We start from the raw sequence: 23,799 nt of genomic DNA on the forward strand, positions 1-23,799 counted from the left end.
AGGGTGGCCTGCGGGGGGGCGTGGGGAGGCAGAGACAGTTCCTGGCCACACGGTGGCGCTGACACCCGGCCGCTGTCTTGCAGTGAACGAGTTCGCCGTCATCAGGAAGAAGTTCAAGTGCCCGTACTGCAGCTTCTCGGCCATGCACCAGTGCATCCTGAAGCGGCACATGCGATCCCACACCGGCGAGCGGCCCTACCCCTGCGAGATCTGCGGGAAGAAGTTCACGCGCCGTGAGCACATGAAGCGGCACACGCTGGTGAGTGGGGGCCGAGGGGAGCGGCGGGGGAGGCGCAAGGGGCAGCAGAGTGGGCAGCACCCGAGTGGGAACCCCCAAATGGGACCTGCTCTGTGGAGGGAAGATGGAGCCCGCCTGGGGCTCCCGCCCGGCCGGCCCTCCGCCCAGGGAGCGTGGCTCTACCCTGCCCCTGCTCTGGTGGTCACTCAGGTCCAACACCTTAGGCAGTTTGACAGGTCACGCGTGTTGAAGGATGGATTTTCTTGGAAGAGACGGCAGGGAAGTAAACAGAGAAATGGTCGAGCAGTACCTGGGGGCGGAGCACAGGAGCGCAGGTGGCGTGCTGGCGTGAGGTGGACCGTGCGTGGCCGGGGACGGGTGGGAGCGTCTCCGCTCCGTCACAGCCTGAGGGAGGGCGGGAGGTGCAGCGGCCCCCTGTGCGCACCAGCCTGGGGCCGACCTGCAGGTGGCCAGGCCGACCTGCAGGCCGAGGTCGTCTCAAGGCACGTTCTCCCCCCTTCCGAGGGCGTCCCCGCGCCCCCAGTCCAGTATGTCCCCCCCTGCTTCAGGGTTAGTGTGCTTCGCTTTTTCTGCTTTTCCAGCCCAGTGGGCTCCATCTCCCCATGAGGGTCTGTGCATGCTCCCTGCAGTGGGCACCAGCCTGCCCTGTTGGCATTCTGTTGGCATTCAGCCCAGTGGGCTCCATCTCCCCATGAGGGTCTGTGCATGCTCCCTGCAGTGGGCACCAGCCTGCCCTGTTGGCATTCAGCCCAGTGGGCTCCATCTCCCCATGAGGGTCTGTGCATGCTCCCTGCAGTGGGCACCAGCCTGCCCTGTTGGCATTCTGTTGGCATTCAGCCCAGTGGGCTCCATCTCCCCGTGAGGGTCTGTGCATGCTCCCTGCAGTGGGCACCAGCCTGCCCTGTTGGCATTCTGTGCCCTAGGGCTGTTGGTCAAGTCCCCCAGCCTGGCCCCCGCCTCAAGGGGGTCCCAGGACAGACCCGTGGACCTCCCCACCCCTCCCCTGCAGGGCAGGGACGTGGGGAACAAGAGGAGCCCTAGGAAGGGCTTTGGCCCACACAAGGAAGCTGCCAGGCCCGGCCAGGCCCAGCCCAAGGCCTCCGCTGTTTTCGCTCCCCACGTGCTGTCTATTTGAGCCACAGCCATGGTGTTTGAACTGAGCGGCATAGGCACCTCAGGACATTTTTCCTACTCAGGGAGAACTGTATCTCCTAGCCTTACGTCAGGGTGCCTTCTACCTTAGCCAAGCCAGGGCAGAACGGTGCTTCAGGAAACGGTCTAGTCCTGTTTGAGGACAGGTCTGCTTCAGGACCCTCACCCTGCAGCTCACGGCAGGACTCAAGGGCATCGTAACTCCCCGAAGGGTGTGCAGAGAGCACAGGGTCGTGCGTGAGCAGGGGTCTGTGTGCATCTCCCCCGTGGGTTCCTCCGGGCCTCTGCCTGCAGGCAGTTCTGAGGCCCACTGGCCTGACCAACACCCACTTCCCCTGCCTCATTGCTGGCACGGGTAGCTGCTGTCCCATCCCGTTCTAGAGCCTGAACTCAGCACTCTTGCTCAGCGTTTCCACTCACAGATGGCATCTGAGCCACACCTCCGCTTTTGGCTCCCTGCTGGTTAGAGACAGGAGTTTCTCAGATTTGTCTGCCCAGATTGGTTTTTGAACTGGGATACTCAGCCCTCAGCCTCCAGAATAGCTAGGATTATAGGTGTGAGCTATCAGTGCCGGGTCCAGCGGCTGCTCCCCAGCCTCCCCAGCCACCGAGGGGCCTGGCAACAGGTTGCCATGGTCTCTGTGCCCGCCCTTCTGGCTTTCTTCCTGAGCATGCTTCAGTCGGGCGAGTGACTGGCCCACCGTCTGGCTGGTGAGAGGCTCCGAGGACAGCCCGGTGCCCTCTCTCTAGGCCTCCCGCGCAGCTGAGCTCACAGACGCCATCGCGCCCAGCTTACTCTAGATAGGGTCTCATGAACCCTTTGCCAGGCTTGCCTGGAACTGTGGTCTCCTGAGCCTCACCTCCTGAGTAGCTGGGATTACAGGTGTGAGTCTCCGCATCTGGCTGTCCTTCACTCTCAGTCCTCTGCCCCCTGCTGCCCCGTCCCTCAGGACATGTTCTGGAAGATTCCAGCTGCTGCACTCCCAGCCCTGCCGTTCCCCCAGGCAGGCAGCATTGTCTTCCCAACTGGGCCTTCACCTGGGCCTCCGGGCCAGCTCCTCTGCCCCTGTGTGGGGTGAGTGGCTGGGGCTCGGGAGCAGCCGTGTGCCCTGTGTGGTGGAGGGGTCCAGCAGGGCAATGAGGACGCGCTCCTAGGCAAATGCATCCTGACTCCTGGTCCAGCTAGAGGTCGTGGGGTCACTGCTGCCCCTGGTGCCCAGCCTCCCTCCCTCTGCGTTTCCTGCAGTTCTGGGCAGGTCCCGAGGCTGGCGCGGGAGTCCAAGGTCTCCACCCAAGGGCGAGCCAAGGGCTCTTTCCTCCCGTGCCCGCGTGGGGCCTGGCCCCTCTGCGGCTGAGGGCCCTGACCTCTGCTGCCTGCCTGTCCCCCAGGTCCACAGTAAGGACAAGAAGTACGTGTGCAAGGTGTGCAGCCGCGTGTTCATGTCCGCGGCCAGCGTGGGCATCAAGCATGGCTCCCGGCGCCACGGCGTGTGTACCGACTGTGCGGGCCGGGGCGTGGCCCCTCCGCTGGGGCGCAGCACCGGCAGCCCTGCGGGCTCCCCCGAGGCCCTGTTTGCCGGCGGAGGGGTCTACCTGGAGGACCCTGACGACGACCCGCGCGGGGAGGGCGAGGAGGAGCTGGACGAGGACACGGCCAAGTGGAAGGGCGACGGGGGCCTGGCTCAGGAGGACGGGGACTCCCCGCAGGGGCCCCGCAGCCCCTCCACAGAGCCCGGCAAGGACTTCGCCTGGGCTCCTTAGAGCTGCCCGCGAAGGGCGGCTGGCCGCTGCCTCGTCCCGTCCGCCTATGTGTGCGTCTCGTGGGTCTTTGCTCACCGGGGGGCCGGGTCAGGCCCTCCCCCGGGCCCCGCCCCACCCGCACGCCCCACCGGGAGCGCTGGGCGTGGGCAGGGGTGCGGTGGGTGTGGGCGCAGGATTCTGCGTGCTCCCCGGGTCCCCACAGGTGTGTGCAGGTGTGCAGGCAGGGCTGGGCCAGGGCGTGCACTGAGGGCATCTGCCCTTGGCGGCCTGCTCGCCCGGGGTGCCGGCGGCTCTGTGGCCGGGCTGCGGTTAGGGCAGATCTGCAGGGCACAGGCCCCAGTGGATGTTGAGTTCCGTGTATATCTGAGCTGTATCTGCCTGCCGCGCCCCAAGCAGCCCCGCTCCGCCGGCTGTGTCTGCGCCCAGTCCAGCGGCCCCTCTCCTTGGCTCCTGCCACGGGAGACAGCCTGTCTGTAGGATCCAGGTCCCATGTGCAGAGTCCTGTGATCTTTTTACCTCCACGCTTTGGTGCTTAACACTAAATGGCTGCAGACGCCCAGGAGGCCCAGGTGCCAGGTGCTATCTCTGGAGGAAGCGGCCTCGCCCCCGGCTGGGAGGGTGAGGGGCTGCAGCCCCTGGAAGGTTCTGGAGGGTGGGCCTCAGCTCTTCATTCTCCAAGCACTTCTCATCCTCCCTGGGCACTGGCTGACTCCGGGCCGGGCCGGAGCAGGCTCTGCGTGTCGCTGCTAACACTGGAGGTGAGCCGTCCCGGCTGCCGTGCGGCCACACCGAAGCAGTTACAGAACATTATTTTGTTTGGCATTATTTTTCACGACAAGACTATATAGAGTTGTTTTCGTTTGGCTCCTCTGGCTCACTGTCCAGTCTTCTCGCTGTATTTATAGAGGCCCTCACCCCACGTCCATTCTTCCCGAGCGACAAAGCAAAGGCCTCTGCGGGGACCCCCTGCCGCCTGCCCTGTCCCCCGTCCCACGGAGACAGGTCCCCCGCGCAGGCTGGGTGCCAGCCTGGCAGGGCCCTCAGGCTGCTGACAGCGCTGTGGGGACCAGTGTCTTCCTCTTTTCCAGACTGTCAGCCAATGACTTTTTCCAACGTCTTTACTGTGTCACACCTGTTCTCTTTCGGCAAGGCGCCGTCATTAGGCCCTGTGGCTGTGTGCAGTGCTGTCTCCCTGAGTACCAGCTGCCCCACGTGGACGTGGCTGGCCTTCTGGCCTGTGCCATGGGGAAGAACCGGGGTTTTTATTGAAGAATAAAGTCAGCCACTGTTTCTTCCGATACCGGAGAGCGTGCCCGGCAGCTTGCCTGCGCATCCTTCAGGGTGCCCAGAGCCCCTCCGAGCCAGAGCTTCACCTAGCTTGCTAGGCTCACCTTGCCTCTGCCTGGCCCGGGGCCCGGGGCTACTTCCCAGTTGGGCAGCAAAGCTAGTCCTTTTAAACCAACAAAGCTTCCTGCTGGCTCCCTCCAGGGCTCTCAGAACTTTCTACCCTTCTCCCACTTTTTAAATGCCTTTTCTAAACACTTTCTTATAAAATGCATCTGGAACCCAGGCCTTTGCCGTCAGTGTCTCTAGACTTTCTACCTGTCCCGTCTCTCGGGCCACCCTCCCAGGGCAGCTCAGCCTCTGCTCTCAGGATGTCTGTCCTCTGTTGGGCTCTGCTCTGGCTTCCTTCCTGGGGGTTCTCTGTTGGTGCCACAGGGGCAATTCCTTAAAACCAATACTGTACTGAAACCCAAGGGCCAAATTCCTGTCCCACTCCTTCCCTGGGTGCTTGCCAAGTGAAAAGCTTTGTTTTCACTCAGTTTGCTACTGGAGAGTATGAGATTCAGAGACCCAGATGAATACATCCATCTCAGGAGTCCAGAGGGAAAAGTATGTAATGAAGGGGTTTGTTTGTTTACGTGACTGATTTTTTTTAATCAATATTCAAACGAATAAATATTTTTTTATGAAGAGGAAAAATGTGTAGATTACATTTCACATTTTGTATTTTCTCCTGTGTCTGTGTTTTGGTGTTTGTGACACCAAATGGAGAATGTGGCCCACGGGAGGGTGGAGGGTAGGGGGGGCCGCAGGACTCTTCCACTGAGCCCTGGGTCCTGACCAGATTGTATATGTGGCCTCTCTGGGTTTGGGGAAACAGGACACTGCCAGGACTCCACAGGGACCTGACTCAGAAATCACAGCTTTGCTTCCAACTTTGCACATCTTCCTTTAAAAAAACTGAGAAAATGCAAAAAACTGGAACTTTTTGCAATATTATGAAAGATAATCTTACTTTGGCTCATTCTGTGACATGTGCAACTCTGAAGAAGCCATATTTAATGGTGGTTGTCTTTATGTTGTGTTTTGTATGTAGCCCTTTAGAACCACTGTAGTGAGGGTGCTCTGTGTGCTTTTCTGAAATATTTATTTTTTCAACATGCTCTCAACCTGTCAACAAAAATAGAATAGACAAAAAAGGGCAGTGTTTGAAGATTGTTGATTTTCTCTGGAGATAATCTATATTATATGACTTTATATTAATTATAACCTGTGTTTGTACTGAAGATGTGTTTAATATTTGGGGAAGAGGATTTTTGTAATCAGTCGGGAAATCACAGCTCTGCTGTCTTGCTTCTCTGTAGCCACAGGACAGGTGAACAGCACCTTCTCCAGTGGGTCTCTGTGTGCTCAGGCTGCCTGTGGGTTTCCTTTCTGTGACGGGATTAGCATAGACATTCTCGAACGATTGCTTTCAATAAATCCGGAAATGGCTGCTCCAAGCAGATGGCTGCTCTGTGTTTCCCAGGGGCCTCACCCTGGAGGAGGTGGCTCAGATGCGTTGGTTACCAGTGGCTTCCCATCACCCTGCCCCAGAAACCTTTCTGTACCCTGAGGAGGCCGATTCAGCTTTGGGGAAAAATGCCCCTCCCCCGCCCAACGTTTCGTTTTCCCTTGCCTGATAGTCCATCCATGAAGACACCTGAGCTTTGCAAATGAGTTGTTAGACCTAGGGTCTGGGCAACACTCCTCAGTGACTCTAGCCTGGTGCCTACCACCATTCCAATCAACACCCTTTCAAGTGTGTGTGTGTGTGTGTGTGTGTGTGTGTGTGTGTGTGTGTGTGTGTGTGTGTGTGTGTGTGTGTGTGTGTGTGTGTGTGTGTGTGTGTGTGTGTGTGTGTAGGGGGAGACACACAGGGCTGGCTACCCCAGGGCCAAGGGACAGTGGTGTGTGGTTTGCCTTTGGTGCAAAAGGCTGGTTCCTGCTGGTGGCTCACACCTGTGATCCTAGCTACTCAGGAGACTTAAGATGTGCTTCAAAGTCAGCCAGGGCCAGAAGGCTCCAATTAACCACCAGAAAACCGGAAGTGGTGCTGTGGCTCAAGTGGTAGAGCGCTAGCCTTGAGGGAAAAGAACTCAGGGACAGTGCCCAGGCCCCGAGTTCAAGCTGTACGACGGGCATTTTGAGTGGCGGGAGCCCCCCGCAAACCTCCACGGTGGACTGCCCCACGCTGCTCCAGCCCGGCTCCGGCCGGCTCCGGCCACACGTGGGTTGGAGGCCAGGCTCAGCAGCAGAGATGGGCTCAGGGGGAGTGATGGCAGCAGCTGAGCACCACAGGTCCCAGGGCCCATGGGCCCCGCCACACCCCTCTGGCACTTCGTGGTGTCGTGGAGGGCTCCCTGGGGGACGCGTGCCCAGGCTCAACCCTCACACACGTCGGGCTAGCACGAAGCGTGGCAGGCAGGGCTGCTGTGCAGGCCTGAGCCTGGGTGGGTGGGGGCCAGGCAGTCACCAGCTCTGTGCTGTGGAAGTCCTCGGCGATCACCATGCTCTGACTGCCGGCCTCCTGTCAGGGCCGCCCCAGTGGGGCCCCACCCTGGCCCGGCCTCCGCCCCAGCACAAGCCCATGTGCCAGGCTGATCCAGACGCGGGCGGGCTCAGCACCTGCCAGCACCTCAAAACCACAGGCACTGGAACACGACCTCACAGGCTGCTGAGGTAGGCCCAAGTCCACCGCAGCTGCCTCCTCCCTGAGGGCTTCCCAGGCTCCCCTTCCTCCTCCTCAGCGCGCCTTCCCCAAGCAGGAAGTGAGCGGACGGACTCGGACAGCGGAGGTGCTGGCCGGGTCCCAGCCCCCATCTCTATTGCGCTGCCGCTGCTGCTGCCTGCGCCAGGTCTTCCTCCCAGGCTCCAGGCAGAGCTCTGGGAACCTGGGGAGGCCCTGTTGCTTGGCAGAACCCGCCCGCCTGCTGGCCACCCCCTGGCCTCCTCGGTCCTTAGCTCTTGAGCTGCCCGGCCCAGGTTCAGCTGAGTTTGGAAGGGGAGAGCCTCTGGGAGGTGCTGGCCTCGGTGCTAGGTGAGAAGCCACCTTGGAGGGAGGGAGGAAGCCGTGAGGCCCGGCCAAGGCGGCAAGGCAGCACAGGGCAGGTGGGAAGTCCACGCAGGCCTGGGGTTCTGCAGTTTTAGCCTCCGCAAGGGGGGCCGAGAACGTCTGGAAAGGGGTAGAGTAGGCCTGGGGTCCCCGCTGGCTGGCAGCAGTCCTGCTAACCTCCGAACCTCACCGGGCCGGGGGCTGAGACTGCGGCTTCTGGGCAGAGAGGACTGACCTCAGGAGGCCTGGGCTCCCCCTGGCTGGCCCAGTTACAGAAAATGGCCAGAGGCTGCCAGGGGTCTGCTGGGGCCTGGGTTCTGTGTTCCATTCAGCTTCTGAAGACAGCAGACAGTGAAACTGCACTGCTGGGGCACCGGCCTCCCCCATCCCACACACACTAGGGCTGTGCAGCAGCAGCTGTGGGTGTAGCGAGGCCGAGGAAAGGGCAGCCAGCAGCCGGCCTGGGGACCCTGAGCTCAGGTCAGGCAGCTACCGTGCTGCAGCAGGTCAGCCCAGCCTGCTCTGGGCGCCAGCCACAAGTGCTGGGCACCTCTGGGTCAGGAAGAGGTGCCTGTGGGGCCCCAGGGACTCCCGGACAGTTCAACCACCCCTGCTGTTCCCGGGGGAGGGGCAGAATCCTGGTTCCTGACCCTGGGCAGCTGTCCTTCCTTGGTGGAGCCATTAGTGGGGAGGGCAGGGAAGGCAGAAATCTGTATATGTGCGTGTGCACACACCAACACGTATGTGCATGCAGCAACATGAGCATGCACACACCAAGCGTGCAGACACGTACATGCACACACCAACACGTACATGCAGTGACATGTGCATGCACACAGAATGCAGACACCTACGTGCACACTGAACGTGCAGTGACGTGTGTGCACAGCAACATGTGCGTGCAGATGTGCACACTAATACCTGCGTGCACACTGAATGTGCACACAGCGCCATGTGCATGCACACAGCGCCACCTACATGTACTCCGTGACACGCGCGTGCACCAAGTGTGCACACAGCGGCACGCTCCTGCACCCCCAGCCCCGCGGCTCCAAGGGGCCCTCACTCCACATGGGCGGCCACTGCGGGAAGAGGGAAGAGCCCAGCCGACCGCCCTGGACACCTCGCAGACCCCCAAGGGCCCAGGTTCACACGGCCTCCATGCTGCTGGGGGCCTGGCTGGCAGCCAAGCTGCCGCTCCCAGGGCCCTCGGCTCCCAGTGGGCTTGCTCCCTGCCTTGCCTGGGCCGGGGAGGGGGCCCAGGCCCTCAGCTCCCAGTGGGCTTGCTCCCTGCCTTGCCTGGGCCGGGGAGGGGGCCCAGGCCCTCGGCTCCCAGTGGGCTTGCTCCCTGCCTTGCCTGGGCCGGGGAGGGGGCCCAGGCCCTCGGCTCCCAGTGGGCTTGCTCCCTGCCTTGCCTGGGCCGGGGAGGGGGCCCAGGCCCTCGGCTCCCAGTGGGCTTGCTCCCTGCCTTGCCTGGGCCGGGGAGGGGGCCCAGGCCCTCGGCTCCCAGTGGGCTTGCTCCCTGCCTTGCCTGGGCCGGGGAGGGGGCCCAGGCCCTCGGCTCCCAGTGGGCTTGCTCCCTGCCTTGCCTGGGCCGGGGAGGGGGCCCAGGCCCTCGGCTCCCAGTGGGCTTGCTCCCTGCCTTGCCTGGGCCGGGGAGGGGGCCCAGGCCCTGCCTGCCTCTCTACTAGGGCCTGGAGCTTCCCTGCAGGGCGTCCCGGTGGGGAGGGCATCCTGGCGGGGCAGGGACCGCACCTCCTTCAAGTCCCCAGGCCACAGGTGTGGCACTGCCAACCTCCCTCAAAGAACACAGGGTCTGGTCTGACCTTGGGCTGGCCGCACTGCCTTCAGCCCTGGAAACCTCTTGAAAGAGCTGGCCTCTCCACCTCTCCACTACTCCTGAGAAGGGCACAGGTCAGGCACCAGGGCTTGGCACCCAGAACAAGAACCCACCCCAAGGCAGGGAGGGAACATCTCTAAACCTTCTAGAACACTAATTCCAGCTCTCCTAGTTTTTAAGGCAAGCTGAGCAAGCAGATGCACATCTTTAATCTTAGCTACCAGGGAAGTGGAGGCAGGAAGACGAATTCAAGGCCAGCCAAGTAAAGACCCTACCCCATTGTGGGCAGAGCCCAGGAAGTAGGACATTTGCAACAGTGAGACCCTGGGTTCAACCCCCCATACTCCCAAAGAAAGGCAGACTACGAGGCAAGCACACCCATCTGTGTGGTGGGGATTTATTAGAGTGCAGGCCCATCTGGATGAGCTGGTGGACCTGGGATGGGCCCTGTAGGTGGGAGTCCTCTGGGTGAAGGTCCCTGGGCTGAGGAGGGTGGCGGGAGGCCTTGGTGTCCTGTGGACAGGCCCCGCTCGTGTTAACCGAGGGGACAGGGTGGAGGCGCTCAGAGCCTTGGCTCCTGAATACTCTCATACACATTTTCCAGGGGGCCTCGGCCCATGCCCAGGCCTTGGGGGGCATCTTCCTGTGCCAGGCCTCTCCTTGGGGCAGGACTCGCCCCCTGACCCTGAGGGTCTGGCTGGCCTAGGGTAAGTCCTGGATCCCTGTGTCTAGGCTTGCATATCTTCGAGTACAGGATATCCTGGAGGGAGGGAGCAGACGGGGGTGTGTATGTGGGGGAGGGGGGGAAGAGGGAGCAGACCGTATGCGTGTGTGTGTGTGTGTGTGTGTGTGTGTGAGGGAGGGAAGGAGCAGACCGGGTGTGTGGGTGTGTGCATGTGCAGACCGGAGGGTGTGTGTGTGTGTGTGTGTGTGTGTGTGTGTGTGTGTATGAAGATCCACTACCGAGGCCCCACGGGTCCCATCCACCCCATCCCACCAAGACCTGCTTTACCTGAGCAGCGGGGGTCACCCCTGCACCCCCATGCAGCTCCTGGGGACCCTTGCTCTTCGGGATGCAGGCATGCTCGGCCGCTGTAGATCTGGCCCTGGACCCAAGCTGGGCACAGCTCATCAACTGTGTTTCTCCCCACAGCACAGGACTGGCTGCTAGCCTGGCCCTGGGGACAGTGGCCAGTCCCACGTTGGAGTAGGTGTCCTCGGGGCCGGTGGAGGGTGCTATGGCGGCTGTGGTAGCAGGAGGGGCCCTGGGCAGCTGCTGCGGTAGGAAGGCGGAGGCAGCTGCCTGCAGTCTGGTGCCGCCCCTGGACATCTCTAGCCACAGTGGATGCAGATCCATGCTAGCAGGTCGTGGGGCTGAGGGTGGAGCCAAGCAGAGGTCACTCAGGTGATGGAGCAGGTCTGGCCTCAGGACTGAAGCCAGCCTGCCCAGGTCCCACCCATGAGGCTCACCTGTGCTGTGGTGTTTGCCACGGTGGAGTTCGTGCGGCAGAGGCAGGTCTGCCTCAGATGTGACTGGGGGCAAGGAGTGCTGGTCGGTCCCCTGCTGGCCCTGCCCTGGCCCGGGGGACGGCCTGGCACTCACCGTCTCCACCGGCATCACAATGACAGGACGCCTGGCTGGTCCCCTCTGAGCCTGCTTCCTGGGACAAGAGCATCATCAGGTCAAAACAAAGCAGGGGCAGGGCTGCTCGCTGCCGCCCCGCCCCGCCCCGCCCCGCCCCGGCACAGGGGTCCATGCAAAGCTCCTGTCGGGCAAGGACCTAAGCCAGAATCCTGGACTGGATGAACATGTGGTACCTGTGGCAGGCTGTGCACAGTGCCCACAGCCAGAGGAGCAGGGAGAAGCACCCTAGGACCCAGAGGGCTGGCGGGGCTGGGGGCGCCAGCAGCCCCATCCTGTCATGGGAGGACCTAAGGGCGGGAGAAAGGGGCACTGGAGGTACCAGGCACACACCCAGCAGCCCCACTTCTGAGCAGCGCACTCCCCGGCCCAGGAAGCCCCAGGCCTTGCACTCTTGCCCACCTTCCCTCCTCTAGCCAGCGCTCCTGGTGAAGAAAGGCGTTGCTTGGACCTTTGGCTGACGAGTATGGCCACAGCAATGGCCAGAAGCATGGCCAAGGCTGCACTGGGAAGCCTCTCAAGGCACAGGCTGCCGCTAGAGCCGACCTGGTCCAGGCATGGCCGTCTGGGGAGGTCTGTAGGCCCTCATCACCAGCACGGACGGTGGAGGACGGTTCACTCAGCACCCACTGACAGCCTCCCGGCTCTCTGGCTCTCTTCCTCCCTGCCCCGTCCCTGCCCCAGGATCTGTCTTTGCTCAGTGGAGCTGGTCATAGCTGGAGCCCCGTGCCCTGACCAGGTAGGACATGTCCTTCCCAGATGGCATCAGGGAGCTTGGGGCCACCCGGGCTGCACTTACCACAGCCTCAACGCTGCTTGTCCTCCACGGTCGGTAGCAGCTGAGAGGTCCTTGCGGGTGTGGGCTGGCGCCCCACCTCATTTCCTGCCCGGCACAGAGCACCTCCCAGCAGTGGCTCAACCCTCCCTGCAGCTGCTCCCTGGCTGCTACACCGCCAGGGTCTAGGTGTGATTCTGTTACCAGCTAGCACTGTTCTGACCTAGCCCACATCCCTCCTACCCAACAAGGTGAACACTCACCCCCGAGGAAGGCAGCGCAGATCACCTGGATGGTCAGGGTGGCCAAGAAGACCGCACCCGTTACTACCAGTGCTCTCCGGGGCCTGTCCCCGCACACTGAGCTCGCGCTGGTGAGCGTTAGCTGCGTGGTTGGAGAGGGGCCAGAAGGGACGCACTGGGTCCTCACCTGGGATCCTTCCAACCCAGCCTGCCTCCTCACACACTTCTCCTTCCCCATCCCACAGCAAGCTAAGTCTTCACTGAGTGACACAGTAATGAAATCATTTTAATGTCCTTGCTAAGGAGATTCCCCAAGTCACTGGCAGTTGAGCTTGGTGAACAGTGTCCAGAAATGACCTGCAGCCCATCTGCACACCGCACTGCCCAAATACTTCAGGTCAGTGAGGCCAGACAAGGAGCAGCCTGGGGCAGGCAGGCCCTTCTTCAGGAGGTTCTCCTGGGAATTAGGATGACAGTGGTCTTCCCACCGGGGTGGCGGGCGCCACCCACGGCACACGCTGGCCTCTAGAACTCAGTCATCTTCCTGTGGGTGTCAGCCTTCCGTCGCTGGAGCTGCAGGCCGGCCTCCTGAGCTCGAAGCTGCCCCAGCTGCCTCTGGGCGCCCTCCAGCCTCTCCTGCAACTGAGCTGTGGCCAGGCCGTGCCTAGGAAGGGCCTGCCGGTTAGCGAGACCTCCTGGGGCCCCCGTCCTCCCAGGCCCACCCTACACCCTGGGCTGGGCCCCACACATACCGGCCAGCATTCCTGCTAAGAGCCTCCTGGATGCTCCCGATGTCCCGGCGGGTCTGCTGGATCTTCTCCTCGGTCTGGAAGAGCTGCAGGCTCAGGGCTTGCTTTGTGCTCTTGGTAGCGTGGTACATGTCCTTGTTCTTCCTTCCGGGGGGGTCCACCCCAGCCTCCAGGACCCCAGGAGCCTGGCTTTGCAGTTTTTCATTCAGGAAGTCAAACACATTCCGAGGAGGCTGGCGGCCCCGAGGTCCTCTCCTGCTCCCCCGGCACCGTGGGGGCCTGCTGGCACTGGCCTGAGCCCTCTTGGTCCTCTTCTGAAGTATCTCAGCACACTGGTCCAGGGACTTCCCTCGAGGTAACACCACAGCATGGATGGGCTCCACTCGGCCTTCCGCGCGTCGGCCCAGACCTGAGGAAGACGCAGGCTGCCACTGGCGCTGCGAGAGCCCAGGGCCTTACCCCAGCGCCCTCCCTCAGGGCAGCACACACTCACCCTTGCCCAACTCATAGCCCATCTTGGCAAGGAGTTTGGAGCCGATGCCCCGGGTGTGTACCTCCCAGCCAGCGAATGCAGAACTGCAGGTTCCAGGGTCGACAGTAGATTCCACCACTGCAGGAAACAGAGCAGTGGCTCAGCCAAGACTCCCAGGGTGCCATGGATTCCAGCCAATGGTACCAAAGGGTCAGCTTCTAGGCGGGGCCTCCCAGGGTGCCATGGATTCCAGCCAATGGTACCAAAGGGTCAGCTTCTAGGCGGGGCCTCCCAGGCCTCCCTGGTATCTCTGGGTAGAGAGCCAACTTCACTTCCTCAGGTCTCTATATCACCCCAGATTCAGGGTTCAAAGACCATCAATTCTTGTCACACATCCCTGGGACATCTCCACCTTCATCTTTTCTTTTTTTGGTTGGTTGCGGGGCTTGAACTCTTGGCCTGGGCACTGTCCCTCAGCTCTTCAGCTCAAGGCGAGTGCTCTACTGCTTGAGCCACAGCGCCACTTCTGGTTTTCTGGTGGTTTATTGGAGATAGGAGTCTCACGGACTTTCCTGCCCGGGCTGGCTTTGAACCATGATCCTCAGATCTCAGCCTCCTGAGTAACTAGGATTACAGGTGTGAGCCACCAGTGCCTGGCTTCTACCTTCATCCTTACCCACTTCTCACAAGGGCTTGACAGTGCTGACAAGCTCCCTTCCTGAAATCTCTGCCTTGGTTGTCTGAACATATGCTTTCCACTTGCAAGGATCACTTCTGCTACCCTCTACCAAAGACCCAGCCCACTGACAAGTCCATGGACTTGTCACCTTCTGTGATGCCCTGCTGAGTCCAGCATCTGTAGTCCCTCCCCTCTCCTGTGATCCTGTTGGGTATCTGAGGCCATCTTGGTGCTTGGCCAGACATACAGAACATGCCTGTAGCAAGTTTGGGTCCTGGAAGAAATGCAGCTCATCCACAGAAACCACAATGTAGCTGGGCCCTTCGATCAGGGAGTTGTGTCTGCTTCTGTGATCCTCAGGCCTGCCACGTACTCTCTGGTCCTGGGCTCTGCCGTGGCTCCCCATGCCTCCTGTTTCCAGTTACTCCTGTCAGCTGGATCTCTCCCGGGCTAACCTCACCTATTCTGCTCCAAACCCTGACTCTCTACCTCTGGCTCCTAAGTGGCTGCCATACCTCTAGCATAGCTGGAGTCATCTGTATCACCACTGTCTGAGTCGGAGGACTCTGGGCCCTCTGTGCGCAGAGGGGGCAGGATGCTGTCCCCCTCAACCACGGCCTCCTTTAGCAGCAGCGAGTCAAACTTAACTGTGTAGTAGCCACTGTCCACATCTGGGGAGGGAGCGACAGAGACAGGACACAGGTCAACAGCATTTTTTTTTTTTTCTGGGTCATGGAGCTTGAATTCTGGGCCTGGGCGCTGTTCCTAAGCTCCTTTTGCCGAAGGCTAGCACTATACTACTTTTCTGGTGGTTAACTGGAGATAAGAATCTCACAGATGGGCTGGGAAGGTGGCTCAGTGGTAGAGCGCTTGCCTTGCATGCTCAAGGCCCTGGGTTCGATTCCTCAGCACCACATAAGCAGGAAAAAAAAAGCCGGAAGTGGCGCTGTGGCTCAAGTGGTAGAGTGCTAGCCTTTGAGCTGAATAGCTGAGGGACAGCGCCCAGGCCCAGAGTTCAGGAAAATGACTGGACCCCCCCCCCAAAAAAAAAAGAATCTCATAGACTTTCTAGCCTGGCTGGCTTTGAACTGCGATCCTTAGATCTCAGTCTCCTGAGTAGCTAGGATTATAGGCGTGAGCCACCAGCGCCCGGCTAGGTTAACATCTTTGACAGGTGGGACTATGGGAGAAACGGAGGGAAGAGGGGAGGGCTGAGACTGAGAGCAAACCTGTTCCTCGTAGGCCCACGTGGGAGCCCAGCACCCAACCCAGAGGAGCTAAGGAGTAGCCATATGAAGCTCATCAGGGAGACTAGGAAGGCAGCCTCACCTGTGATCCGTGCTGGGTGCCAGAGGCCATCCTGGTGTTTGGCCAGACAAGCAGAGCCCACCTGTAGCAAGCTCAAGTCTGGGTCCTGGAAAGGCCGCAGCTCATCCACAGAGACCACCTGGCCATGGGAGAACCTGCAGACAGCCGCGGGGGACAGCAGCTCAGATGCAGCCCTCTGGGAGCACGGCCACCTCGCCAGAGCCTTGCCCGGAGGGAGGAAGACGCGCGCGCGCGCGCACACACACACACACACACACACACACACACGCACGCACACACACACACACACACACTGCTTCCCTTACACTCAGATAGATAAATTCATTGTCACAACTTCTCACACATGCATACACTTTCAATTACATGTGCATATATGGTATAGTTACGTTCTCATACTTTTGAATTCTGGGCCTGGATGCTGTCCCTCACCTCTTAAGCTTAAGGCTAGCGCTCTACCACTTGAGCCACTGCGCCACTTCCGGCTTTTTCTGCTTATGTGGTGCTGAGGAATTGAACCCAAGGCCTCATGCATGCAAGGCAAGCGCTCTACCACTGAGCCGCCCTCCTAGCACTCTCACATACTTTCCATGCATACATAGCAGAAAGTTTCACACATACACCCACATATAACACACCTGCACATACACAAACATGCAAACTTGTGCATATGCACACATTCTTATACACCGCATGCAAACACACAGAACACACAAGTATATGCATACTCTTACAAAACAAACGTGCAGCATGCATGTGCACTAAATGCACACTTATACACATGATAAATAATGCATACTCTAACACACATACATGTGCACACACTTGGCTTCTCTTTCACCATGTGCTAGGCTATCATGAACAGCAGCTACTTTGTCTAAGAGCTTTCTGTGGCCTCTTCAAATGTTAGGTTTCAGACACCAACAGATACATTGGAGGATGGAGGTAGGTGTACACATACTAATTCCTCCTCAAAACAACTAGAAGAAGCCGGGTGCTGGTGGCTCAGGCCTGTAATCCTAGCTACTCAGGAGGCTGAGATCTGAAGATCACAGTTTGAGGCCACCCTGGGGAGCAAATTCCATGAGACTCCTATCTCCAATTAACCACCAGAAAACCAGAAGTAGAGCTATAGCTCAAAGTGGTATAACTAGCCTTCAGCAAAAGAGCTCAGGGACAGTGCTCAGGTCCTGAGTTCAAGTCCTATCACTGACACCCCCCCCACACACACACTAGGAAAGCTGGGTGTGCTGGCAAACACCTGTAATCCTACTACTTAGGAGGCTGAAGCAGGAAGACCAAGAGTTTGAGGTTAACCTGGGTTATGATTTATAACCTCACAAATACGTTAGAGTATGTCTGAAAATACAAAATACAAAATAAAACTAGAAGACCCCAGTTATTACAATGGTGCTGTGACTTTTAGACATCAGTGCAACAGTAAATTTAAAACCAAAACCAAGCCTGAATGAAGAGGAAACATGGGGACAGACACAAGACTGTGACTGTTAACTTCACCAAATAAAGACATAAAAAGCTAACCACCAACCAGCACTACACACCATTACTTCAGACAGGAAACGATCTTAACTCTGCAAGAGGAGCTGAGGGCTCGCATTCGCTGCATGACACAGCCAGGGCTGTCTTACAAGGAAAGAATCAGCAAGTGGGGGAGAGGGAGACATAGTGGGGAAGGCTCAGGGAACTCCCACCAGTGTCTCTGCCCTGCCCAGGCTGGCATTCTGCAAAGGCCCTTCTCACACCTAACTGTCTTAGGCACACAGGGCACGCTAATGACCCAATGGCACCACTAGCAGTGAGAGCGTGCTCTTCAAGCACAGAGATTATGGCTGCAAAGTCCCATTCCACTGAGGATAAAAGAATGTGTCCCACTTTCCCAGGCACTGTGGCTCACGCCTGTAATCCTAGCTACTCAGGAGGCTGAGATTTGAGGACCAGGGTTCAAAGCCAGCCTGGGCAGAAAGTTCCCGTGAGACTCTTATCTCCAATTAACCACTCAAAAGCTGGAAGTGGCACTGTGGTTCAAGCAGTAGAGCACTAGCCTTGAGGCTCAGGGACAGCACCCAGGCCCTGAGTTTAAGCCCTACAACTGACCAAAAAAAAAAGTGTCCTAGAAATATCCCTTTCAACATACATAGACTAATTGGCCAAATTGCTAGGAATCTTTGGAAATTTCTGAAGACTTAAACTTTGGCATAATTTGAGTGTTCTTTTTCTGAAAAACTTGATTATCAGCATTTCAGATTTCAGAGTTGGGGGGAATACTTTCATATATATCATGAGACATAAAAAGTTTACACCCACAGCTTCTAGAACCTTTTACACTACTTTTCGGGTGGCCTCATGAGACCGGTCACATGAGGTCTGGTTAGAATCTCCCACTTGTGGCACCATGTCAAGGCTCAGGAAGTTTCAGATTTTTGGAACAGGGTTGCTTAATTCATAGCACTCTAGCTCAGTGAGTTCAGAGACAAAGTTGATGCTCTCAAGGTTTGGGAGACAGAGGTACTGAGAGGTACTTCTTTCCTTCCTTCCTTCCTTCCTTCCTTTCTTTTGCCAGTTGTGGGGCCTGAACTCTGGACCTGGGCTCTGACCTTCAGCTCTTGAGCTCAAGGCTAGCGCTCTACCACTTGAGCCACAGCGCCACTTCTGGCTTTTTCCATTTATGTGGTGCTGAGGAATCAAACCCAAGGCGTCATGCATGCAAGGCAAGCGCTCTACCACTGAGTCACCTTCCCAGCCCCTGAGAGCTATTTCTTAATGGGCACAGGGTTCCTAATTGGGGATGAACACGTTCTAAAAATAGTAGCGATGAGGGGCTGGGAAGGTGGCTCAGTGACAGCGCTTGCCTCACATGCATGAGGCCTTGGGTTCGATTCCTCAGCACCTCATAAAAAAAGCTGGAAGTGGCGCTGTGGCTCAAGTGGTAGAGTGCCAGCCTTGAGCTGAAGAGCTGAGGGACAGCCCCCAGGCTCAGAGTTCAGGCCCCATGACCAAAACAAAACAAAACAAAAAAATTGTAGTGATAAAAATATATAACACTATGAAAGTCACTGTTACCACTGTTAACCATCTAATGATGGTTAAAATGGGCCATATGTTATATACATGTTGCCCTAATAGTGTACCCTGGTGCCAGTGACTCACTGCCAAAGCAGAAAGGTCAAAGACTTCATCTCCAAAAATACTCAGCAAAAAACAGTGCTGGAGACATGGTTTAAGTGGTAAGGCATCAGCAGAGCAAGCGTGAAGCCCTCAATTCAAACATTAGTACAAAAAAGAAAGTAACAAAGATTTTAAAAATAGGTGAATTAACATGGAATGTAAAACACGTTATGACTTAGTACAATGGAAGAAAATGTTCTTAAATGTTTCTAAATAAAAAACATTTGGATTTGTTTGTTTATTGTCAGTCATGGGACTTGAACTTTGGGCCTGGGCGCTGTCCCTCAGATCTTCAGCTCAATGCTAGCACTCTACCACTTCAGTCACAGCACAACTTCCAGCCTTATGTTTACATGGTGCTGAGGAATCAAACCCAGAGCCTCATGCATGCAAGGCAAGCACTCTACCACTGAGCCGCCTTCCCAGCCCCTAGAATTACTTATTGAAAGAGTATAAACTGAGAATTACCCACAGCAAAATGTAAAACCACTGAACTTAATATAGAGAGAAAAATGTGAGGCAATTTTTTATACCCAATAAAACTAACCTTTGGGGCCAGAAAACAAAATTGACCTTCAAATATTGTGAACATATTTTTTTTTTTTTGGTTGGTCGTGGGACTTGAACTCTGGGCCTGGGCACTGTCCCTCAGCCCTTCAGCTCAAGGCCAGTGCTCTACCACTTGAGCTACAGCGCCACTTGCGGTTTTCTGAGCAGTTTACTGGAGATAAAAGTCTGACTTTCCTGCCTGGGCTGGCACTGAATGGTGATCCTCAGATCTCAGCCTTCTTAGTAGCTAGGATGACAGATGACCAGCGCCTGGTGCCTGGTGCCCGGCAACATGAAATCTTTCAATAAGTCAGATTACCAGGTATTACTCCCTTGAGCTCATCCTGAAAGAAGCTCCAACAAATCATGGTAAACATTGTAGGGGTAATTAGGGTTATATAAAAACACTTCTAGCCTGGCAGTGGTGGTTCATACCTGCAATCCTAGCTACTCAGGAGGCTTAGATCTGAGGATCACAGTTCCAAGCCAGCTGCTGGGGCAGGGAAGTCCAGGAGACTCTTATCTCCAATTAACCATCAGAAAGTCAGAAGTGGAGCTGTGGCTCAAAGTGGCAAATGCTAGCCTTGAGCAAAGGAATTCAGGGATAGCACCCAGGACCTCTGAGTAAGCCCCACGAAACAAAAAATACAAAACCAAAAAAACCCACTTCTAACAGTCCTCTACCACCACAACTGGACATAGAAGCATGAATGCTGCTATTCTGAGACTGTCATGTATATACAGTGGATAAAACAAGCAAGCTGTTACAGAACAGCTGGAGCCCTTACCTCATGTACCTGTGAACCAGGAATGGGGTGGGCAGAGAAAAACATGGGACCAGCAGAGATTGAGTGTAAATACAGTCACCATTCACTTGAACTGGGAATATCTGTGTGAACTCATGAAATAGTTATGCATGTGTACTTACAAGCACGCTGTATCCACTGATATTTCCTAGTTTTATTCCTGAAAAGACCCAAAATGATAACTGGCTGACGACAATCGGCAAGGTGGTACCCAAATGGGGGGGTGGTCTTAATGCCCCTTCATATCAAGTGAAACCAAGGCTTTTCAAAAACTTCCACAACAACAGATCTGGGCAGGAAGTAATTTGCTGAGCGTATTCTGTCCCTGACAGCAGGAGGCTGTCAGATTGGTTAAAATGTGAAGGAGCCCACCTGAAGAGGATCCACAGGCTATAACTGGGACAATCTGTGACTCTAAAGATTGAAACTGTAAGGGAATCAATACATGTAAATAATCCAGGGTCAGAAGGCTATGAATTCGCTATCCATTTGCTTTAGCCGCTTAAGTATTGGGATTGCAGGTATGTACAACTGTGTCCAGTAGGGGATTATACAGACATAGGCAGGCACACAGGTAATAGGGCTGGAATTCAGGGCATGGAAACCGTCCCTTAACTTTTTCACTCAAGGCTGTAGCTCTAGCACTTGGGCCACAACTCCACTTCCAGCTTTTTGCTAGTTAATTGGAGATACAAATATCATGGATTTTTCTGTCCAGGTTGGCTCTGAACAGCCAATCCTCAGATTTTAGCCTCCTGAGCAGCTAGGATTGCAGGTTAAGCCACTGATACTTTTTTGTGCCAGTCCAAGGGCTTGAACTCAGGGCCTGAGTGCTGTCCCTAAGCTTTTTGCTCAAAGCTAGTGCTCTACTATTTGATCCAACTTTAAGCTTTTTTTGAGCAGTTTACTGGAGGTAAGAGTCTCATGGACTTGCGTGCCTGAGCTGGCTTCGAACTGCAATCCTCATTATCTCAGCTTCCTGAGTAAGCTAGGATTACAGGTGTAAGCCACCAATGCCCAGCAGAATATTATGGGTGTTCTTTTTTGTTTTGGTCAGTCATAGGGCCTGAGCTCTGGGCCTGGGCGCTGTCTCTCAGCTCTTCAGCTCAAGGCTAGTGCTTTACCACTTGAGCCACAGCGCCACTTCCAGCTTTTTCTGATTATGTGGTGCTGAGGAATCGAACCCAGGGCCTCAAGCATGCAAGGCAAGCACTCTCCCACTGAGCCACCTTCCCAGCCCCGATATTATGTCTTTTAAGTAACTAATTCATCACCTTCCTAGAATGACTATCAATTCATAATCTTGGAAAATAAGTAAACAAGATAAAAATGGTATTTATCCTCCCTTGTATTTATGAACTGCACCACTGGGAATCCAAAGTATGAGGAATGTGCCCCTTTCACCCTAGCTGACAAAGGATGCCTCCTAAGTGAACAGCACCTGGTCCTGCTGAAGGGGCTGGAACTGAGTGTGAGCAAGTGCCTGTGTAACCCATGTGAACTGTGGTACAGGTGTTAGCAGAGTGAGGACAGAGAGGGCCTCGAGAGGAGTGTAGATGGCTAGACTCAGCTACAATATCATCAAATTTTAAAAATGGCCAAGTTGGGGCTGGGAAGGTCACTCAGTGGTAGAGCGCTTGCCTTGCATGCATGAGGCCCTGGGTTCGATTCCTCAACACCACATAAGCAAAAAAGAAAAAAGCCGGAAAGTGGCGCTGTGGCTCAAGTGGTAGAGTGCTAACCTTGAGCTGAAGAGCTGAGGGACAGCGCCCAGGCCCAGAGTTCAGGCCCCTCCCCCCCAAAGAAAACGGCCAAGTTTACCCACTGTGACACTTAGAGGGTGAGCCACAGAACAAGAACTGCTTGTCATAAGGGTCTTAGTTTTTTTGTTTTTTTTCGGGGGTCCGGTCGTGGGGCCTGAACTCTGGGCCTCGGCGCTGTCCCTCAGCTCTTCAGCTCAAGGCGAGCGCTCTACCACTTGAGCCACAGCGCCACTTCCAGCTTTTTTTCTTTTTGCTTATGTGGTGCTGAGGAATCGAACCCAAGGCCTCATGCATGCAAGGCAAGCGCTCTACCACTGAGCCACCTTCCCAGCCCCGGTATTAGTTATTTTTGCAGAGTTGTTTTAGGCTGAGTTGCTAAAGAAGTTCATCTGTCCATACGTAATCCTGGCTACTTGAAGAAGGTAAAATCTGAGGAATGTGGTGCCAAGTCAGGCTGAAAAGGAAAGCCCAGGAGACTCCTATTTCCAATTAACTAGCAAAAAGCCAGAAATGTAGTTCCAGTGGTACAGTGCCAGCCTTGGGTGAAAAAGATAAGGGACAAAGCTAGGCACTGGTGGCTCTCACCTGTAGTCCTCGCTACTCAGGAGGCTGAGATCTGAGGATCACGGTTCAAAGTCAGCCCAGGCAGGAAAGTCCGTGAGACTCTTACCTCCAATAAACCACTAGAAAACCGAAGTAGCACTGTGGCTCAAGTGGTAGAGCACTCACCTTGAGCTGAAGAGCACAGGGACAGCACCCAAGCCCACAGTTCAAGGCCCATGACCAACCAAAAGAAAAAAAAAAAAAAAAAAGAAAAGAAAAAGATAAGGGACAGTGTCCAGGCCCTGAGTTCAAGCCATACTGGCACAAGTAAAAACTAAACGTTTCACTCTAAAGAATTAAGCTAATGATGGGGCTGGGGCTGTATTCTCACCACCAACCCCTCCAGTCTTCTTGATCTACTCAAGAAAGCCCCCTTTAAGGAAGCAAGTACCTGACGGAGAACAGTGGTGTAAAAACTTGCCCGCCACTCCACTGGGTAGAGGGGGCAGCACGAGGCGACCCAACAGGGAGAGGACCATGGCGGGGCGGTCCCGTGTCCGTATCCCGGGGGCGACATGAGGGCAGCAAGGGCTTTACCTGCAGTTCTCCTTGAAGCGGCACTTTCCCTCCAGGAAGAACGGGCAGGGCTTCAGGGACTTGTGGGTGGGGTACAGGTAGAGAACGCGCACGCAGGCGGTGCCGTCCTCGGCCTCCTCCGTGCCCACCACCATGGCGTTGTGGTACTCCAGGGTTCCCCAGGCGCTGTAGTAGGGCGCGTTCACTTTGGCACCGCTCAGCTCTTCCTCCGGGTCTCGGTCCTCCCCCTCTTCCCGCCCAGGGGTGGTGGGCTCTGGCCTGGCCTCCCCCTCGGGGACAGTCTCCAGGTCGGCCCCGGGGGCGGCGGGCGCCTCCGCCGCCTCCGCGATGGCCTTCTGGAAAGCCAGGTACTCGGCATCGTCCCGGGCCGCGGGCTCCGGCTCCAGCGCCGCCAGCAGCTTGCTCTTCCTGACGGACACCAGGCTGGCCTCGGTCAGCGCGATCAGCTCCTTCAGGTCGCCCTGCAGCTGGCGCAGGTCCGCCTCGGCGGCCGCGTCGGGGCCGGCGCCCGGGCCCGCGTCGGGGCTGGAGCCGAGGCCCGCGTCGGGGCCGGAGCCGAGGCCCGCGTCGGGGCCGGAGTCGGGGCCGGGGTCGAGGCCCGCGTCGGGGCCGGCGTCGGGGCCGGGGTCGAGGCCCGCGCCCGGGCCCGCGTCGGGGTCGGGGCCGAGGCCCGCGCCCGGGCCCGCGTCCAGCGCCCGCTCCACCAGCCGCAGCTGGGCGTGGTACGTCTGCAGGGCCGCCTCCAAGCTCTCCTCGTCCATGCCGACCGGCGGGCGGCGGCCCGGGGAGCCGCTCGGGGGGAGCGATGGCCCGGAGCGCCGCAGGCCGGCAGGCCGCGGCCTCGCAGCCCCGGGCGCCCGGAACCGCCGGCCCGAGTCCCCTCCCCGCCGCCGTCCAGGCCCTCACGACTCCCGGCACGCACCGCGGCGCTCGGCTTCCGCCCGCCGCCGCCACTTCCGCCCCTGGCTCGGCGGCGCGCGGGGGCCGCTGGGATACGGCTCTCCGCCTCTGCCCGGCCGTCGGCTCGAGTCCCGTCGAGCGCCGCGCGGGGTCGGCGCGGGGTCGGCGCGGGGTCGGCGC

At 57.4% G+C, this 23,799-nt stretch overlaps 3 protein-coding genes across 4 annotated transcripts in view; 1 reads left to right on the forward strand and 2 right to left on the reverse strand.

Annotated features, from left to right (window-relative positions):
• The window catches only part of LOC138837758 (zinc finger and BTB domain-containing protein 46), a 63,433-nt gene extending 48,165 nt beyond the window's left edge, over positions 1-15,268 (forward strand). The window contains exons 4-5 of one of the 2 annotated variants that reach the window (XM_070036728.1): positions 84-259; positions 15,192-15,268. In XM_070036728.1, coding sequence (XP_069892829.1) covers positions 84-259; positions 15,192-15,230 — 215 coding nt within the window. In that variant the 3' untranslated portion in view covers positions 15,231-15,268. Of the gene's footprint in view, positions 1-83; positions 260-2,800; positions 5,959-15,191 lie in introns of those variants that run through there. The other variant, XM_070036727.1, reaches the window with a different exon arrangement.
• On the reverse strand, positions 9,759-12,217 carry LOC138837760 (lck-interacting transmembrane adapter 1-like). Its single transcript, XM_070036730.1, has 5 exons — positions 11,832-12,217; positions 11,209-11,322; positions 10,861-11,051; positions 10,403-10,764; positions 9,759-10,150 (listed from the first exon to the last, which is right to left on the reverse strand). Exons 2-5 carry the CDS (start codon positions 11,304-11,306, stop codon positions 9,953-9,955), a joined length of 849 nt encoding a protein of 282 aa, XP_069892831.1. The 5' UTR covers positions 11,307-11,322; positions 11,832-12,217; the 3' UTR covers positions 9,759-9,952.
• Positions 12,315-23,627, reverse strand: LOC138837759 (zinc finger CCCH-type with G patch domain-containing protein-like). Its single transcript, XM_070036729.1, has 6 exons — positions 22,720-23,627; positions 15,279-15,412; positions 14,465-14,620; positions 13,292-13,408; positions 12,802-13,207; positions 12,315-12,713 (listed from the first exon to the last, which is right to left on the reverse strand). The coding sequence occupies exons 1-6, from the start codon at positions 23,478-23,480 to the stop codon at positions 12,575-12,577; spliced, it is 1,713 nt and encodes a 570-aa protein (XP_069892830.1). The 5' UTR covers positions 23,481-23,627; the 3' UTR covers positions 12,315-12,574.
• Positions 23,628-23,799: the final 172 nt, after the last annotated feature.

This window comes from Dipodomys merriami, unplaced genomic scaffold (genome assembly GCF_024711535.1).
Source record: "Dipodomys merriami isolate MVZ:Mamm:240054 unplaced genomic scaffold, mDipMer1.0.p SCAF_275, whole genome shotgun sequence".
Taxonomy (NCBI): Eukaryota; Metazoa; Chordata; class Mammalia; order Rodentia; family Heteromyidae; genus Dipodomys; species Dipodomys merriami.